Source organism: Camelus bactrianus, chromosome 14 (assembly GCF_048773025.1).
Source record: "Camelus bactrianus isolate YW-2024 breed Bactrian camel chromosome 14, ASM4877302v1, whole genome shotgun sequence".
In the NCBI taxonomy this organism is placed as follows: domain Eukaryota; kingdom Metazoa; phylum Chordata; class Mammalia; order Artiodactyla; family Camelidae; genus Camelus; species Camelus bactrianus.
In genome coordinates, this window is record NC_133552.1 from 3,071,764 (window position 1) to 3,091,526 (window position 19,763).

Here is a 19,763-nt window from a genome sequence, read left to right on the forward strand (position 1 = left end):
CCTTACTATTTTTGAAAACAGAATACCCACAGCATGTTGAAAATAATCTTTGTCCTTACAGGATGTCATGGAAATTTTAAGCTTTCTGCAGTTTGAATTTAATACGGGCCCAAACCAGTGTGTTGAATTCCTCAAATGACCGTGGAATTGCACCACCAGGATAAAGAGCAAGACGGCAGGGCTTCTGGGTGGCATCTTCACAAGCACTTTGAGGGCTTAGCAGACACCTGCTCTCCAAGTCCCACCTGCACAGTCAGATTTGTCTTATGGCACCCATGGAGACACTCAACCTTCAGTGTCATCAAAGGCAGACCGCCTTCCGGCTGATACTGCAAAATACAGGGGATGTTATCAAAACCTGTACATTTCAGCCGTACCAAAGTGAGTCATGACATCAGTACACCTGGACTCTTAGATTAGTTTCTCAGCAAATCCAGTGGCACACTGGCCTGTGTTTCACAGGGTTGGCTGGATCACATCAGAATTCGTAATTATTTCATGCAAATATTTGTCACCAATAACGAGATACAGGACCTTCAGTTTGTTCAGTCAGCAAGTTCAAGGCTTCCTCTCCCAGGCTCTGTGTTGAACAGGTGTTAATAGTGTGAAGGTCCCGAGGTCTTCGAGATTGTGGGAGAGTGTGGTTTCAGACTTAAATCATCGTGTGAAGAGCAAATCCATAAAGGATCTTGTTTGGAGGGTTTGCACACCTGACGTCCCTGAGACTACGTGTGAAGACTTGGGAAGCGGGTGTCTGCTAAGCCCTCTGCGTGCTCATGCAAGATGATCCGCAGGGGCTCACCGTTGGCTCAGATTAGTCAAAGCATTATGATTGAAAGAGGCAGGGGGAGAAAAAGACCAGGCTTACATGTTAGCCATTCCCAGGAGAGCCCCATGTGAGGCCAGAGCCTGTTGCCAGCGATGTGTCATTGAGAACTGTCACAAAAAGCCTGTAATAAGCCTATAATGTTTCCAAAGCTGTTAGTAGAAATCAAGACCATTGGCGTGTTTGGTCAGAAAGTTTGCAAACAGTGTCCATTCCTAGACCACAGGAAAAGTGGGCTGTTTTTACCTACTTCTAAGAATGGTAAGTTTAGAAGTTTAGATCTTAGAGAGGTGTCTAGCCTTGTGGGGAAAGCTTTCATTCTCTCCGTCTGCAAGTAGGAGTCGCCCTTCAGCTGATACCATCTCTCTAGGTCTGCTACTTATGTGGAAGTGAATGTATACCTGTGTAAGTAGAACTGTGTTTTTCCTCCTGTTATTCCTAGTTATGGTTAGAGATGTAATTAGTCTTGGAATCATGGTTATGGTAGTCACCATTGATTGAACGTCCTCTGTATGAATCCCTGGATTAGCAGTGAGGGTGGGGTGATGGATGGACTGGATGGGACAGGAAGTGAAGGGAAAGGTGAGTGACATGAACAAACACATCTCACAGGATGGACACGATCAGCTACCTGGACTGTGTACAGCTCCTAGAAATAGACACACCTGCTAGGTAGTGTCAGGGTCAGTTCTTGCTGGCCCCCCTTGTGGTCTGTCATCCTTTCTGCTCTTTCACGGGGCAGCTCATGAGGTTAGAGAAGGACTTGGAACCTCAGTCATTCGGCATTTTGTAGGGAACCACACCTTTTATATTACCAATCTTACGTGGTTTTGGAACCTTTAAGGGTTGAGAGGAGCCTCTTCCTGGAGGGTCCCATGGCACCTCAGTTGTTAGAGAAGATGCTGTGAGAGGACAGAGCCGTGAGGCTGAAGCAGCCACGGCGAGAAGCCCTCACCCCTGAGCACACCTGGGCGTGGGGTGCTGCTCCCCAAAGCCGGCAGCTCGTGGTTGGCGTTTTCCTCTGCAGGCGCGCGTCCTGCTTCTTAGAGTGTATTCTGCTCCCGCCCCCGCTTGCAAGGCTGCCTCTTGGTCAGGCGCTGTATTCACGGAAGGAAAACCTGGACTGCTTCCTCTGTGTTTGCATCCATCTGTACGTGCCTTCCTCACGCATAACACAGCTCGTGTCCACGTGTATGTCTGTTAAGTGAGGGAGCACTTCAGTCTCCTCTGGAACCAGTGAGTGATTGAGTTTATTTTTATTTTATTTTATTTAATTTTTTATTGATGTGTAGTCAGTTTACAATTCTGTGTCAATTTCTAGTGTACAGCATCATGTTTCACTCATACATGTACATATGTATTCTTTTCATATTCTTTTTCATTGTAAGTCACTACAAGATGTTGAATATAGTTCCCCGTGCTGTACAGTAGGACTTTGTTGTTTATCTATTTTATATGTACTAGTTAATATTTGCAAATCTCCAACTCCCAATTTATCCCTTCCCACCCTCTTTCCCCCTTGGTAACCATAAGTTCATTTTCCATGTCTGTGAGTCTTTTTCTGTTTTGTAAATAACTTTTTTTCTGTCTTTTTTTTTTTTTTTTTTAGATTCCATATATGAATGATATCATATGGTATTTTTCTTTCTCTGTCTGTCTTACTTCACTTAGAATGATGATCTCCAGGTCCATCCATCTTGCTGCAAATGGCATTATTTTATTATTTTTTGTGGCTAAGTAGTATTCCATTGTATACATATACCGCAACTTCTTTATCCAGTCATCTGTTAATGGACATTTAGGTTGTTTCCATGTCTTGGCTATTGAAAATAGTGCTGCTATGAACACTGAGGTGCATGTATCTTTCCAATTTGAAGTTTTCTCTGGATATATGCCCAGGAGTAGGATTGCTGCATCATATGGTTAAATCTATTTTTAGTTTTTTGAGGAATCTCCATACTGTTTTCCATAATGGCTGCACCAAACTGCATTCCACCAACAATGTAGGAGGGTTCCCTTTTCTCCACACCCTCTCCAGTGTTTATCATTAGTGGACTTTTGAATGATGGCCATTCTGACTGGTGTGAGGTGATACCTCATTGTAGTTCTGATTTGCATTTCTCTGATAATTAGTGCTATTGAGCATTTTTTATGTGCCTATTGGCCAGCTATTTCTCTTCATTGGAAAATTGCTTGTTTAGTTCTTCCGCTCATTTTTGGATTGGGTTGTTTGTGTTTTTGTTATTAAGTTGTATAAGCTGTTTATATATTTTGGAAATTAAGGCCTTGTCAGTTGCATCATTTGCAAATATTTTCTGCCATTCCATAGGTTTTCTTTTTGTTTTGCTTATAGTTTCCTTTGCTGTGCAAAAGCTTGTAAGTTTATTTAGGCCCCTCTTTTTTTTTTTTTTTTTTACATTTATTTCTATTGTCTGGATAGACTGTCCTAGGAGAACATTGCTAAGATTTATGTCAGAAAATGTTTTGCCTATGTTTTCTTCCAGGAGGTTTATCGTGTCTTGTCTTATATTTAAGTCTTTAAGCCATTTTGAGTTTGTTTTTGTGTGTGGTGTGAGGGAGTGTTCTAACTTCATTGATTTACATGCAACTGTCTAGTTTTCCCAACACCACTTTCTGAAGAGACTGTCTTTTCTCCATTGTATATTTTTGCCTTTTTGTTGAAGATTAATTGACTGTAGGTCTGTGGGTTTATTTCTGGGCTCTCTATTCTGTTCCATTGATCCATATGTCCGTTTTTGTGCCAATACCACACTGTTTTGATGACTGTAGCTCTGTAGTGTTGTCTGAAGTCTGGGAGGGTTATTCCTCCAGCTTCATTCTTTTTCTTCAGTAATGCTTTGGTGATTCTGGGTCTTTTGTGATTCCATATAAATTTTAGGATTATTTGTTCTAGTTCTGTGAAAAATGTCCTGGGGAATTTGATAGGGATTGCATTAAATCTATAGATTACTTTGGGCAATATGGCCATTTTAACAATATTAACTCTTCCAATCCAAGAACATGGGATATCTTTCCATTTCTTTAAGTCATCTTTAATTTCTTTAGTCAGTGTTTTGTAGTTCTCTGTGTATAAGTCTTTCACCTCCTTGGTCAGATTTATTCCTAAGTATTTAATTTTTTTGGATACTATTTTAAGAGTGATTGAGTTTAAATTTCTCTTCTCAGTACCTACATCAGCCAGCCTGCAGGTCTGTGTTGGGTCCCCCTAGACGTGGCCTCACCCTCCTGCTGCTTGTCTTCCTTGAGTCCCATTTCTGCCACTGGGCTCCAGGGACCATCCCAAGCTGCCTCTTAGAGCTTGGGACTATGGTGAGAAGCACCAATATCTGGGACATGAGATTGAGTTCGACAGCCTTACACGTGTGGGATCAGAGCTCAGATGTAGGATGTTCCACAGGGGGTAACTGTCCAAAAGGCCTGGACCACTGGCCCTATGTCAGTGCAGTAAATGAAGAAGAAGGAGGAACACAGGGGTCAGAGGGGCGTTGGTCCAGCCATGGACTCACTTATAAAACAGATATGTATGGTAGTTCAGTTATTTTTAGATTTCAGACTCATAGGTTAGATGTTTGCATATTACAAGCTCTATTGATATTAAACGCTTTTTAAAGCTCTCTGTATGAGCTTTTTTAAGGTGCTGCAATTTTTGAAACGTTCAGGATAACCGACTACTATAAGAAATAAGGTGTTGTAATGTTTTATCTTCGTACTTTTTTTTGGTGGGGGTAGGTAATTAGATTTATTTATTTATTTATTTTTAGAGGAGGTACTGGGGGTTGAACCCAGGACCTTGTGCATGCTAAGCATGCACTCTACCACTTGAGCTATACCCTCCCCCTATTTCAGTGCTTTTTTAATTAAAGAGAATCTTTTTTGTAAAATATTATCTTTAATGGAAAAATAGAAACCTTCACAAATGAAATCACATATATTGGTTTGTGCAACATTAAGAAAAAACTTACAAAGTCTTGTATACTTTATTTTGGTTAGTTAGTATTTTTCCCTCTTACCCTCTTATGGGAGGCACTTCCTCAAACAGTGAGGAAGACTGTTTTAAGTGAAATTCCAACCCAGATTTGTACTTACTAATTTGAGTTTCAAAGCTTGAAAAAAGAGGATGAAATTCGGCGTTTCTGCCCATTAATCTTGTTACTGTATGAAAATTTTGCGTAAATCTCATGCTTTGGAAATATAAATTTAGCTAATTAAAACATTTGAGCAAGAGAGAACTTGTTACAAACAACAAGTTCATACTGTACAGCACAGGGAACTGTATTCAGTATCTTTCAGTAACTTATGGTGAAAAAGAATATGAAAATGGATATATATATGTTCATGTATGACTGAAGCATTATGCTGTACACCAGAAGTTGACTCAACATTGTAAACTGACTATACTTCAATTTAAAAATATGTATGTATGTTTGTAAAAGAGAGAGAACTTGTTACCTTGTCCAGACTAGTGCCGGCTGCTTCAGTGTGGTCCACGGACAAGCAGCATCCACGTTGCCAGGAGCTTGTCAAAATTCATGTTCTCAGGTCCCACCCCAGACTTCCCAAATCAGAATCTGTATTTTCACAAGCTTTCTAGGTGATTTTGAAGCTCACATGAACACTGAGACTCAGTGATCTCCACCAGTGGTCTTCAGGCCTCCTTCTTAATCATGAGGACTGTCCAGATGGACTAGAGAAATTTAGGTGTTCAACTAGTGGAAGTATTGTTACCATGTTACTCCCTCCGGCTCAGCTGAGCTCAGTTTACAAATCCATCGTGGAGACCCAGCCCCTCTTTGACAAGTAGGGCTGCCGAGCTCTGAGAAGGGAAGGGATTTGGTTTTGTTTGCTCAGATGATGCTGCAAATTGGAATTCAGAAACTCACTCTGAGACCAGAGCTTTTGTAAATGAAATAAATTAATGTGTGGTTATTAACCTTAGGAAAGTAGTTACCAAAGGTTTTACTTAAGTGTCGTAACTGTAGAAAGTGAGTTTTAGAATTTCAGGAATGCATATCCCATAAAATGAGGTACTCCAGGATACTGAATATTTTTAAACCAAAAGGAAGATTTGATTTTTATTTTAGCATCTATTATATTAGCCCCAAAATGTGGGTAGAATAGCTCTCCAGTTAATTAAAGATCTCTGAGTTTATATTTTTATTCATAATGCACCAGCATAGGTTATGCAAGTGTCCCAGCTCCTAGCTTGGCTCCAATATAGTCTGGAATTCTTATTATACAGGTTGAATCTGTTATATGCTGGGAATACTTAAGTGTGGCATGTGATTCCAGGTCACAAATTAAGATTTAAAAAGAGCTAATTTTGGCCTACTAAATGATGACTCCATGATGACTTGGCCTACTAAAATCCTACATATGGCTGAAGTGTAGTGATGCCTATTCAGTTCTGTAGAAATTAGCTGTTTGACATCTATTTTGAACCCCTAGTGTGTGTTAGAATTATGTTTTCTCAAGGCATTACAGCTGAGGGCATAATAAATCCTGGATGAGCGTTTCATGCTTCCAAATCACTGGGATATGACTTGGTTTATATACTGCAGCCAGGTTTTCTCTCCATTTTTGCTTTTGGGGAAATGCAGCTGTTGAACTTTCATAGATTTTACTTTAAGCATTAGAATCATGACTTGAGACCTATGCCAAGGCATAATGAAAATGGCACAAGATAAAGAGAAGATTATAAAGGCAGCAAAAGAAAAGTTAAGAGTTAGTTACAAGGGAACCCCCATGAGACTATCAGCTCATTTCTCTACAGAAACGTTGCAGGCCCGAAGGGAGTGGCAAGATACAGTCTAAGTCCTGAAAGAGAAAAAAGTGCAACCTAGGATACTCGACCCAGCAAGATTGTCATTTAAAATAGGAGAGAGAGAAAATTTCTCAGACAAGCAAAAATTGAAAGAATACAGCAATACTAACCCTATCCTAAAAGAAATATTGAAAGACCTTCTGTAAACAGAAAAGAAGTAAGAATCCATAGAAAAGAGAAAATCACAAGGAACTGTGATGATACCTACAATGAACAGCCAAAGAACAAACACGAAGATGTGAAGGAGGACATGAGAACCCTGAAGCGTTGGGGAGGGGAGTAAGAATCACGGCTTGACCTACTTGAGACCCAGATCTCAGAGAGGCAAATGCAGTTGAATGTGTTTGACCGGCTATTGTCTCATGTTGGCTGACTACCTGCTAAACCCCCTAAAAGAAAAGCAAGAGCCTCAAACTCAGATTTGCCCAGCAACTTCCCTGTTCCACCACCTCAGTGCTTTAACCTCCCACGGCACCATGTTCATGTGGCTGAGCATCTGCCCCACAGGCTCCCTTCTCTCCAGAACTTGTCAGGTCACTTTGCTTGGTCATCTGGGTGGCACATAGAACCTCAAGGAGCTGCAGCCTCAGGCCGGCCCAGTGCTTCTGGCGTGTCTGTTCATGCTCCCTTGTGAATCTTATGGATGCAGAAGAAGAGTTGGAGATGAAATGATGGCACCATTGGGTGGAGTACCACTCCAGTGGCTGAATGATGGTCCTCGAAGAGTGATTAATTTGATTGTGGAGAGAAATGATTAATGCGTTCACAGTTCCTTACTGTCATGGTTCCTTACTGTTCCTTACTAATTCCTTTGTAAAGCCCCTAGATTAGGAGAAAATTGAAGAGTTTCTATTGAGTAGGTGAAGTCTAACAGTTTCAAGTATTATGTCCTAACCACTTAGCAGACATTTGAAACAATAATGCACATAAATGGAGAGAAGTCATACTTCATTTCTTTCATCCTTAAGCGCCCATAATCATTGCCAAGCTACATTGTGGTAACCTGTAGAGCACTGTTCATCTTCTCGGCCTTGGCCTGAGAGCAGATGCTGCCTCCCTCACTTCCTGTTCCATGCTGACCTTTCCCAAGGCATTTGCATTTAATCCTAGTAGCCATGAAAACTCAGCTTCACAAAGTTAGATCTTGCAGTAGATCATCGCAAGGAGTGTCATGTGATCTAATGCTGAAACTGTGAGCTACTTCCAGCCAGTGTTTTGCACCACCTGAGAGACACTGCGTGTTTCCCTTGAGCGTTTGTCATTTCCCACTGCGGTACCCCAGGGCCACACACACAGTCTGGGAACCATGGGTCAGCGCACAGTTCTCAGGACTGTCCAGTTTTCTTTCCAACCAGTGGAGGTTTTCAGGCGAGATAGGAGATCACATTTGTTTCACACCTGCTTGTTAACATACGTTTTCACATAAACATATCACAACCATCTCATGAGGTGAGTGGTTATCACTTTCCCCATTTCATTGATGACAGGTAAGGACTCACAGAATGGTTTCCCTGTTTAAGTTGTTAGTCGGGGTCCCAGGAAAAGGTTACGCTCAGCCCTTTACATTTGAATCCTCCATCGTTTTCTCTATACTGTGATCTCTGCTTCTGTTGAGTTCAGAAATGAAACAGGAAATCACATTTGTGTAGCAAATTAGAATTATGGGCTGTGTCTGCCAATAAGAAATTTAATGAGAAAGAGGGATGTTAGGATCAGCCCCTTGGATCCAAGTAGCAGTCACGTGGACTTGGAGGGAACAGATACAGTTTATATCCCTGTACATTAAAACTGCTTAATTGCTAGCATGTGTTTGAATGAAAGCTCACTGATACCTGACAGTAGTGCTTCCAGTAATTTCCTTTTAGGCTATGTTAAAGTAAGTCTAGCATGTGCTGCCAGGGAGATGGTGATCTGTCTGGTTCTCCTCTCAGCTGTCTAGAAGATCCTCCTTGGAAGCTGTTTTTAAGTTCTGCAGCTCACCGATTAAATGACTCAGGCAGAAGACCTGACCGAGCCCCGGACCCCGGGCTTAGGGGAAGGGGGTGATGGGTGTCCTCGTACGTCAGCCTTGTTAATATCTGGGAGAAGAGTTCCGCTGGTTCTCTTCTGACCCAGAGGACATAATTCGTACTTTCAACTGTGCTTATCAGTAACCAAAAACATACTACCAATTTTCAGCAGTTGCAGCTGCCCCAAGGAAGCAGTAAATCCCCATCACTGAAAATCCCTGTGAAAATGACAGGAGAGGCAGTAGGTCACCCGGCGTGGCTCCCACAGCCGCTTCAGCCCTTCCGTTCTGTTTTCCCGGCTTGCCCATTGTCATGTCTTTGTAACACTTGTGCTTCAGTTCAGCTTACGTCTCACCAAACACTTCCTTCCAGGCTTGGTCAAATTAAAGTCTTCTGCTGGAAAATGCATTTTTCTGGTTTGGAGCTCATCTGAGAGGTTCTGTGGAGAAAGTCCTTGAGTGTCCCTCCCAGGTTACACGTGCAGCCCCCACATGGGTGCAGTGGAGTATCTCCGGGAAACCCAGAAAGGTCTCTTGCTCTGGGTGTGTGTGTGTGTGCACGTGCACGTGTGCGCGAGTGATTCAGGGATTCACCTGTAAACTTCACAAACCAGATACCGGCTTCCTTGTTTAAAACTTAGGATAGATCAGTCCTGATCAGCAGTTTGACAATGAACCCAGTCTCATACTCTGAACAAACACATCTTCATAATTAGTGTCGCTGTGCTTTTTTATTTTTTTAATGATTGTGTAACAGTTTAGCATTTTTTAAATATTGCTGTGCTTTACAGCCCAGAGATTTATGTTGGCTCTTCTTCCCCGATGGCCTGAAGGCTTATGGAAAATACCCACCTTCTTTTGACTCCCTGTGGAGACCAGCCCTCCTAGGCACAGGCTGCCTCTCCTTCTCCACCTGCACAGCTCAGGTTAAGTCCACCCTCTGCCCTGGGACTCTCCTTAAACCCTCCTGCCTGGCCGCCCTTCAGACGCGGTCTCCACCTCGGGGCGGATGTGGTGCGGTTTTCTCCTCTCCTCTCGCACTGGTCCTCTTTCTGCACTTCCCCAGCCCAGCTGACAGTCTTTCCCTTCTCTGAAAGCAGGTTTTGTAGGAAACTCCCTCGCCAGCCCTGGGGTTAGGGATGATGCACGGCGAAGCAAAAAGGAGGTCTGTGCTGGATTTCTGATTTATTGAGAAGACATACCCTAAGACCTCGGCCGCCAGCCTCACTGCCTTTGTCATTCAGGAGGGCACACGCGCCCTCGAGGAGTTTGCACGCCCAGCTCCTGCCGCGCAGAGTGATTACAAATGGGCTTGTGTTTTCAGTTAGTCTTGACTTGTGTATTTCATCTGCGAAGCTGGCAAACACTTGAAAGCCACGAGCTACTGTTTTTTGAAAGCTGCTTTGCACAGGAACGTAAAACGTATGTATTGAATTTGGAAAGTGTCCAGGAACTGCCCTTTTAATGCAGCTAAATGTAGATCACAGCTGTCTCCCCTGGAAAGACACAGAGAGTCATAATTTCTCCTTCTCCCCTACAGGGTCTCTCCGCTGCAGAAGTCGGAGATAGTGGACGTGGTGAAGAAGCGGGTGAAGGCCATCACGCTGGCCATTGGGGACGGGGCCAACGACGTCGGGATGATCCAGACAGCCCACGTGGGTGTGGGGATCAGCGGGAATGAGGGCATGCAGGCCACCAACAACTCGGACTACGCCATTGCACAGGTCAGCCGCGTGGCCGACCTGCCATCCCATCTGGTAGACAGGGTCTCCTGGGCGGGAAAGGCCTGGCTGGTGTTTGACTTGCAGTCCAGCCCTTGGACTCTGACATCCCTCCGGAGGCTGCATGTCAGAGAAACCACCAGGGTGCTTGGGTTTCTCTGCAGCCTTGATCTTGCGCAGTGACGAGGCCTCGTCCTGCCGCTTGGGTTTCTTTTGCCGGCTGTGGAGTTGGCTGAGTTTTGTCATTCCTGACACATGGGGCTCTGGTCCTATGATGATAACCTCTTACGCTCAGCTCTGCCTCTGCTGCACGTGCTTTTCCTGTGCCATCCTGTGCCCGGGGACGGCTATGCCCATAGCATCCGTTCTCAGCCTCCGCTATCCCGGTACCTCCTCTGCTCCTCTAGAAGGTGCTGGCACCCTCTCCCATTAGGGATTTAAGGTCAGGGGCATCAGCAATTTACAGCTGTCGCCTGGGACTGCCAGGACCACTGCCGTCAGGTGAACTCCAGGGGCATGAGCCCTGGATTTGGGGGTGGTCCCCCTGCAGTCAGCAGCCTCTGGCACTTCAGCCACGCCCAGCCTGCTCCTCTCTGGATGGTACTTTGCAGCATAGGCTCCTGACATCCGTCTAGATCCTGTTCTGTTGACCTGAGGACGAGAGAAATGTCTACTTCTCGCTGACAGCCCCAAAGTGAAGGAAAGTCACCAACCGCCTGCCCCTCAGGGTGCATATCTAGACCATTTATGACACTCGACCCTCCAGAAAATCTAGACATCACAGAGAACACGGACCGTTGCCTCCTGTCTCTGATTGCAGCGCGCTGGGATTAAGTGCCCGCTGTTTGCTAGGTAGCTAGGGTTCCCCCTTGTTCTGCCAGAGTTTGGTCTTTTGAAGAATGTGTTAACCTTAATCACATATGCACAAGGAATAATGGCTTTCCCCTCCTTCAAGCTGGAATCGGGGGCTATATAGAAAACGTGGAAGAGCTTGCAGCAAGCCCAGGGCTACGGTCTGGTCCTCTGTGGCTCTGGGGCCCCATCTCCCAGAGGGCTCTGCCCGAGATCACATCTCAAATTCCCTCAGCTCACAGTTCTCCAAACGCAGGAGGAACTACAGAATCCTCTTGGCTCCAGAAAGTGCATGAAATCAATCCTGTTCCTTTCTTGATTTCGAATAAACCCTCAAGATGATGGCTAATGCAGGTAGGAGAAGGAATTCTGAGTGTACAGGTGGGGAAGCTGGGGCTCCTTCACAATAGGTGACCTGCCGCAGGTCCCAGCTCCCAGGGTTAGAGAACAGCAGACCTGCCTGTGACCCTGGGGCCCAGCCCCGTACACCTGCCCGTATACTTTCCCCAGTCAACCGCCCGGAGGCCCGTGGGACTCACCCTTCCTGCAGGCTGTCAGCAACTGGAGATGTTACACACCCAGCGTTATTACATACTTGAGTTACAGCCCCATGTGCTGGACAGGATCATGGGAGGTTTCCTAGGAGTTCCAGGCAAATATTTGTCTGTCTTTTTCTTTTAAAATGTCTAGGGAGGGGAGGCTCTACGACCTGCTTTATTGAAAAGGTACCAATAGGATGTGGGATCTGAGCAATTGCTCCCTTCAAATCAAAGGTAAATCAAAATTAGAAGCAAATCAAAATCCAGGAAGAGTGTATAGGAGGGCAGGGCTTCATAACTGTCTAAGGGGCTGTTTTGCCAGTCCAGCCCCAGGAACTGACGAATGGCCCCGGGCCTGCTGTCCTTCCCATCCACTGTCCTGTTCCTGGTTAGGCGGCGGCCTGTGGTTTCGGGGCCCTCCACCCTCTGCCTTCATCACGAGGCAGGAAGTGCCACTGTTTGAGGAGTTCCTTTGCCCCTGATGAAATGAGGAATGCCTTCAGTTGAAGGGGCTCCCTGGGCTTTATCTGCTGGTTTTCATGTGGGTGAAAATGTTATTGATCGAGTTTTGGAGAAAGTGCCCAAGAGAGTTATCTACAGCAGGAAAAAAGTGAGCTCAAAGACTGGTCCTTGGGGAGATGGTGAAGGAGGCCGAGCTCTGGTTCCACGTCCTCCCGGCTGCCCAGGCTTTTGTCTGCAGGGACAGCCCCTGGGACTGACGGCCTTCCCGCGGGGTGTGGGGCCCCCAGCCCTCAGCTGCCTGTCTCCCCGGGAGAGTCACTCCTGCCCCCGACCTTCTGCAAGTCTTCTGAATGGCCTCATGGAAAGAGCGTTTTGATTTAGGATATTTTTTTTTTCTGAAAGCAATTGCTACAGCGCCCAGGCAGGGCCTTCCAGATGGTTCCAGCAGATGTTCCCGTGCCCACTGAGGTCCAGCGCCAGGGGGCCGGGTCAAACACAGACTTCCTTTCTGTTTGTTGAGCTGGTTATTTTATGATTCCCCAGCCCCCTTTGGAATCCTTGATGAGCCTTTATGGGGAGTTTATTTTTCCATATGCACCCACTCCTGCCGTCCTGAAGTCTCATTCAGCTTTTGGAGTCCGTCGACGGGCCGTCTGCCTGTCCCTGATCTGCAAGACCTCGCTGAGATGTGTTTCATGTCAGATTGAGCCGCCCCTCCTGAGGGCTGATAGAAACGAGTATGTGGCTTCCTCTGGGAAAAAAAATTAAGAAAAATACTATATGCTCAGCCAGTCTTTCCTTCCCACAGAGAGTTAAATATAATTTCAAAAGTCATGTGAAATTAACAGGAAGTTTACAATAGTGAAGAATGCCTAGTACCTGTGGACGTTCTCAACACAGCCGGCTTCCCTCTCCTGGGAGGCTAATGTAATTTGAGTTGGCGGACCGCCCCGCGACTTGGAATGGGAGGTCAAGTCCAAGTTCAGGGCAACCAAGCGTGGGGACTCGGCGCCAAGCGAGATTGACTGAGTGCACAGGAACCGTGAATTGAAACCGCGTTGCCCCTAGAGCGCACACAGGCTGGGCCACAACGCAGCACAGCTCACCTCCCTCCCTCCGGCTCCTTGCTCACGCTCTTGGGGACCCTGATGAAACAGGGCACAGACAGCAAGGCCAAGCTAAGGGGAGGGCGAGGAGATGTGGTTGGAGTGGTGTCCAAAGACCCCCTGCCCCCAGGACGATCCAAGTCTTTGGTTGGAATATTGCTGAGTATCTCAAACCGCAAGAGCCCAGTGGTCACGTCACTCTCAGAGCAGCATCAGCTACGTGCTGGTGCTTTGTTCTGATGGGCGGCTGCACGGCCCTCCAGCGAGAGGGGCTCTGCTCTTGTTGATGGCCAAGAAGTGGGAAGGAATGGGCGTGGAAGTGGGAGGCAGAGTGTGTGTCTGTGTGTCTGCGTCTCCGCGGGTGTCGCTTTTAACCTGCTGGCTGCCAGTGGGAACAGGTGGCATGTTTATGTGCACCCCTGGTGCGCGAGTGTCCCCCTCCCTTGATGCTGTTGTCACCTCGAAATCTGTGATTGAATAGTAGCCTCTGATTCCCACTGTACTTTCCTTCCAGTTCTGATGGGTCACCTTCTCTTTATAATCAAGATCCTTAAAAAGCATTTGCATAAATTAGAGTTTCACAAAAATAGCCATTCAAACTCCAGCTGCGTATTTGGGGAAAATGATAAGTATGTAGATTTAAGACTGGGGAGGGCAGAGCTCAGTGGTGGAGCGCGTGCTGAGCATGCACGAGGTCCTGGGTTCAGTCTCCAGCATGTCTAATGAAAAATAAATAAACCTAGCTACCCCCTACCCCCAAAAAAGTTTAAAAAATTAAATTTAAGAGGGGATTTCAGTCATTCTCACCTGGTCTTGAAGGCTCTGCCTTTGCTTTCCTGAGGTGACTGGTTTTCTCAGGTCACGTGCAGAATCTGGTTTCCTCCATGACCTTACCTGTCCTCTTCTCCGAGAGACATTCTGTGACTCTGGTTCCTGAGTGATGGGCCCCTCTGGATCCGTTTCTTTCCTTTTTCAGTTTTCCTACTTGGAGAAGCTCCTGCTGGTTCATGGCGCCTGGAGCTACAACCGGGTGACCAAGTGCATCCTGTACTGCTTCTACAAAAACGTGGTCCTCTACATCATCGAGGTGAGCCGGGGGGGGGGGGGCTTCTACATCATCGAGGTGAGCCAGGGAGGGCCTCTACATTATCGTGGGGGGGTCCTCTACATCAGCAAGGTGAGTGGGGGGTGGGGCCTCCTTGAAGAGGAGGGCTTTTCTCAGAGGGTAATTTCAAGGAAAGGTTTTTGTCCATGTACAATGCAAAAGGTGCTCCTGGGACGTCTTACAGCCTGACCCACACACACCTCATTGAAGCCGGGGACACATTCCAGATCCAGGTTCTCTGGATCCAAAGCCAGGAGCCCCCCGCCACCTTCTCCACACCACGTGCCCTCCCTCCTCCGTCTCCCTGACAGATGGGTGGGCGGGGACGCCCTCTCCTCTGCGTGTTCCTCCTGGCCCTCCTCCCCCGGGTGGTCAGAGCCTGGGGAGCTGCAGTGGCACCTTTCCTGGCGGGCCCTGAGACTGTCCGGTTTTCTTTACTTGCATGAAAAGGTTTCTTGCTGGATTTCTCCTGGAACTGCAGGTCTCCAGAGCACTCACTGGTGCTTCTGGGATGTTTGGATGTTATCACTTCAACCGGGAGGATGTGGGAGTGAGTGAGGAGTAAGCCAGGAATGTAATTAAAAAGATCTCAGTGAACTCATTGAGTTGGCAGCCTGTTTTTCAAGATGCTGATTCAGTTACAAGTAAAATCAAGGTGCTTGCTCAAGGGGTGGAGGGGCCAGGGACCAGTGGAAAAGGCATTTCATGCTCGGTCGAAGTGGGAGCGCTGGCGACCTCATTCCTCCTTTTCAGGAACAGCTCTGCTATAAAGGTGCGATCGTCATGACTAAGAGGTTTCCAGACGTGTATAGGAAAGCAGAAGCAGGCAGCCACTCTGTGGGGAGCTAGGAAAGCAGTGGTGATTGTGTGTGGTGCCGGCATCTCATTCTGTAGTGAGTGACTCTGTGTCTGATTTCCCTCAGCTCTTGGCAGGAAAAACAGCTGAGGGGGCGCAGGTCAGCCTTTTCTGATGTGGTCCCTGAAAACACTCAGCTCAGATCACTTGACAAGCTGTTTGCTCATGTGGCTGTGCCGGACTGCTCCTTCACCACGTGGTCTATCCTTTCTTATTGAATATTCGGATCAGACATCTAGGTTCACGCCGTGCCCTCCGTAACTAACACATAATTACTAACACGTAATTTCCCCAAGTTGTGCAGATTGTTCGCTGCACAAGGCTGTCCCGCCAAGGGGATAAGCAGGGCTGAGACGTAGCAAAACCTAGTCAAGAAGTTGCAGGTTTCTTACCTGCACAGAGGCTGCCACCTGGGGGGTGTCGTGCTGCGGTGCTCAGCTCAGCCACCGCCAGTCAGAACTGTCAGATGCTACGTGTCACAGATTTTGTGGTTTCTGTCTTCTTCCTGTCCATGTTTTTACGATTCCCTTTTGAAACTTAAAGGTGTTTGTCCCCCCACCCCCACCCCTAGGGCATTTTTGGCTTGTGTGATAGGAGTCACTCCTTAAAGTCACCTGGGGTCATAGATAATTAGTGAGGACGGCTGAAGCGGGGGTGTTGGGGTCCCCATTCCCACGTCCCAAGTTTCACATGCATTTTAAGCTCCCAGAGCTGAGGGCTTCCGAATAATCTGGTTTTCCTCACAATCAGCAAATTGCAGATAGTCTAGACTTCTTATCAGGACATCCTACATGGAGCTCAAGCCTGAAGCTTTCCACAGCTGCCTTTGGGGACTTTCTTTGTCATTTACACCTACTATCTGCCCTTCCTCTTTTTTAAAAAAGAGCTTCAAGTGGGCTGAGGTGGAGATGCGTACAGTTTCAGTCTGTCTGCAAAATTCTCTTTGGCACGAGGCCCTTGAGAGGCTGTTTAAGTCCCTCAAATTAATGTCTCAATTGTGGTTGAGCAACAGGACTTCAGCGGTCTTTTGGAAGCAGCCTTGTAAAACATTCTTTATGAAAGTAAAACTAACTAAAGGAATAGAGTATCTCTACTGCTCCGAGCCCAGTGTCCTACTTCATATCGCCAGGCGATGTTCATTTTAAAACCAAGAAAAAACCCTTGACTGAGCCCAGACAGTTGGAGTGTTGACTCAGACAGCGGCCACCACTGCCAAGTAACTGGTGTGGCGTCCGTGTGTGCACTTCAAGGACCGTCCTCCTTGCGTGCTGTTCTGGTGTGTTTGAGCTGAAGGAGCTGAGATTGTTGTAATTTGATTTGCTCGTTCGCAGCGCAGATAGTTTTGTGTTCTAAAGCTTACGTTGTAGTTAATTACTTAGGTGAGAATGAGTTAAATGTATTCCATATTTTTCTTAAATGGTTTTCTTGTAACTCAAGGAGAAACCCTTTGCAATAGGCAGTGAATTCTCATCTCAAATGTCCTCTGCTATATATGTAACTATCAGTCATTTAAAATGACAGATTTAACTGAAGAAAGAGAATGAAGCTGGAGGAGTAACCCTTCCAGACTTCAGACAACACTACAGAGCTACAGTAATCAAAATAGTGTGGTATTGGTACAAAAACAGACGTGGATCAATGGAACAGAATAGAGAGCCCAGAAATAAACCCACAAACCTTTGGTCAACTAATCTTCGACAAAGGAGGCAAGAACATACGATGGAGTAAAGACAGTCTCTCCAGCAAATGGTGTAGGGAAAACTGGACAGCTGCGTGTAAATCGATGAAGTTAGAACACTCCCTCACACCACACACAGAAACAAACTCGAAATGGCTTAAAGACTTAAACATAAGACACGATAAACCTCCTAGAAGAAAACATAGGCAAAACATTCTCTGACATAAATTTTAAAAATACAAATTTAAAATAATTTGCCAATTAAAAAGAATACCATGTGTGCATATGTACACATATGTATAGTCTGAGCAATTACTGTGAGGCTCATTATATGATTTGAATTAGCAATAAAGACTGTATGCAGAACCAGAGCCCAGGGATAATGCAGGCTGTGTGCTTAGCGTACTAACCCGTGGACCAGGACTCCTCTGTAGAGGGGTGCCTGGCGCACTCATTGCAAGATGCGTCACAAGCTGAAAGCCCCTCCACCCCTACCCCAAGTCCCTTTACGTGTGTGTGTTCTTTTCTGACCTTTCTCTCTCTGTTTATAGAGACGTTCACATATACAGACAATTCAGTGTTTTTACGTACCTGTCATCATGTTTTGTAATACATTCTGCAGTTTGTGTTTTACTTACAGTATATTTTGAATTCATCTCCCATCACTGCATAGGGACCCATCACGTGCTGTTTCACAGGATGGTGTCCTGCAACCATCCAGCCCCATACGTGGTGCGCCGCATAGAATTCATTCAGGCTGTCGTAACTATTGGTGCAAGCGACTGAAAAGTAGGAACAGAACGATGGAGTCAGAGAATTCATGGTGGCCCTATTAATGATAAAACTAATAACGTATTCGACCTTTGTTTTCCATCCGCTCCGATAACTGCCTTAATTTAGTGCTTTTTACCGGGATGAAAGCAAAGACCACTAGCTTTGCCCACTCAGCCGTCTGCAGTGCAGCTGGGGCGAGCTTTCTGAAGCATACACCTGACCGGCTCCAGTGTCTGGCACGGTGTCTGGAACATAGGTGCCCAAATTGTTGGCGGTGCGTGAGTGAATGAATTCCACTACTCTTTTCAAACTCTTCAGGGGTTCCTGTGTCTTTTGATGAAATCCCATCTCTCCCTCGTGCCCTCTGTGGTCTGGATCCTGATGGTCACCAGCCCCGTTTCCCACCACATCCCTCCTGTTTTGTTTTTAATCAGTGTTATTGAGGCATAGTTAACACACAGAAAGGTATGCCATTTTTAGGTGTACAGTTCTAGGAATTTAAACTGGGTTTTTATCATTAGAGACTAACTGGCAGTTTCCTGTCCACCTCCCACAGATGGTGACAGACAAGAACGTGCCAGTTCTAGAGACAGTGGCCGTGATGGGTGCACAACAGTGTCGGTGTGCCACTGAGCCATGTGCTTAGAAATGGTTCAGATGGTCAGCTTCATGTTGTGGGTTTTCACCACCACTCCACAACGTTTTAACATTCAAAAAGGTGACAAGCGCTTACTTCCCTAGTCACCTTGAGGGAAACGGAAAATGCGCCTCAGACCATGTGCTTTGGGAAGCTCACTGAAGGCTTGAAAGACAGACTTTGCATGTAGTTTTGTTTTGTGTTAAAACCAATTAAATGCTAAGCGACTAGATGGACCGTACTTCTCGGGAGGTGGAACCCTGCTGTGGGCTAGACTGGGAGGGACCTCTCAGTCACCTGGGCAGTTCCTGTTTTGTGCTGCAGGTTACAATTTTAATTTTAATACATTGGTAGGGAAACTGTTTCAAGTATGAATTCCCGTTGGGCAACGTGAAAATGGGAATCAAGCAGAAGGGGTGGCATTCTGGAGAGTGCTCTTCTCCCCTCGTGGTCCTCATTCTCCGCGTGAAGTGCTCTTGGGCTGCGGCGTCCAGGTGGGCAAGATGGGGCCATGGCCCTTAGAATTGGAATCTCATAGAGGATGCGGTAAGGACTCCCATCACTCAGTCCCAGGCTGGGTGCTGGCTTCCAGGAAGACGCTTGCCATGGGGACTCTTGGAAGTGGTGTTTCATGGCCAGGAGGGTGGGGGGCTCATGAGTTAAGACCTGAAGGACGAGGAGGAGGTGATAAGGGGAGGGGCTGGAGGAGAGGGTTGGACCACTGTGCCAGGGGGAGCCTGCACCTGCGTTTCCCATTCCCCTCTCTGTCCATCCCAGCTCTGTGATGAATGTCAGCAGTCGGTAAACAATGGGGAAGAGGTGCACTTTGTTGGTTTTTAATTGAAGTAGTCAGTTACAGTGTGTCAGTTTCTGGTGCACAGCATCATGTCCCAGCCATAGGTATTCACACATATACTCATTTTCATATTCTTTTTCATTAAACGTGATTACAGGATACTAAATACAGTTCCCTGTGCTGTACAGAAGAAATTTGCTTTGTATCTATTTTTGTATATAGTAGTTAATATTTGCAAATCTCAAACTCCCAGATTAATGTTTTCCCACCCCCTTTCCCCAAGTCTGTTTCTGTTTTATAGATGAGTTTATTAGTGTCTTTTTTTTTTTCTTTCTCTTTCTGGATTACTTCACTTAGAATGACAATCTCCAGGTCCATCCATATTGCTGCAAATGGCATTATTCCATTCTTTTATAGCTGAATAGTATTCCATTGTGTATGTATACCATATCGTCTTTATCCAGTGATCTGTTGATGAACATCTGGGCTGTTTCCATGTCTTGGCTATTGTATATAGTGCTGCTATGAACATTGGGGTTCATGTATCTTTTTGAATTAGAG

General features: G+C 46.0%; 1 protein-coding gene across 2 annotated transcripts in view; it reads left to right on the forward strand.

Annotated features, from left to right (window-relative positions):
- The window catches only part of ATP8A2 (ATPase phospholipid transporting 8A2), a 416,513-nt gene that overhangs the window by 227,406 nt on the left and 169,344 nt on the right, over nucleotides 1-19,763 (forward strand). For both annotated transcript variants that reach the window (XM_074377942.1, XM_074377943.1), the window contains exons 26-27: nucleotides 10,217-10,400; nucleotides 14,333-14,443. In XM_074377942.1, coding sequence (XP_074234043.1) covers nucleotides 10,217-10,400; nucleotides 14,333-14,443 — 295 coding nt within the window. The remainder of the gene's footprint in view (nucleotides 1-10,216; nucleotides 10,401-14,332; nucleotides 14,444-19,763) is intronic.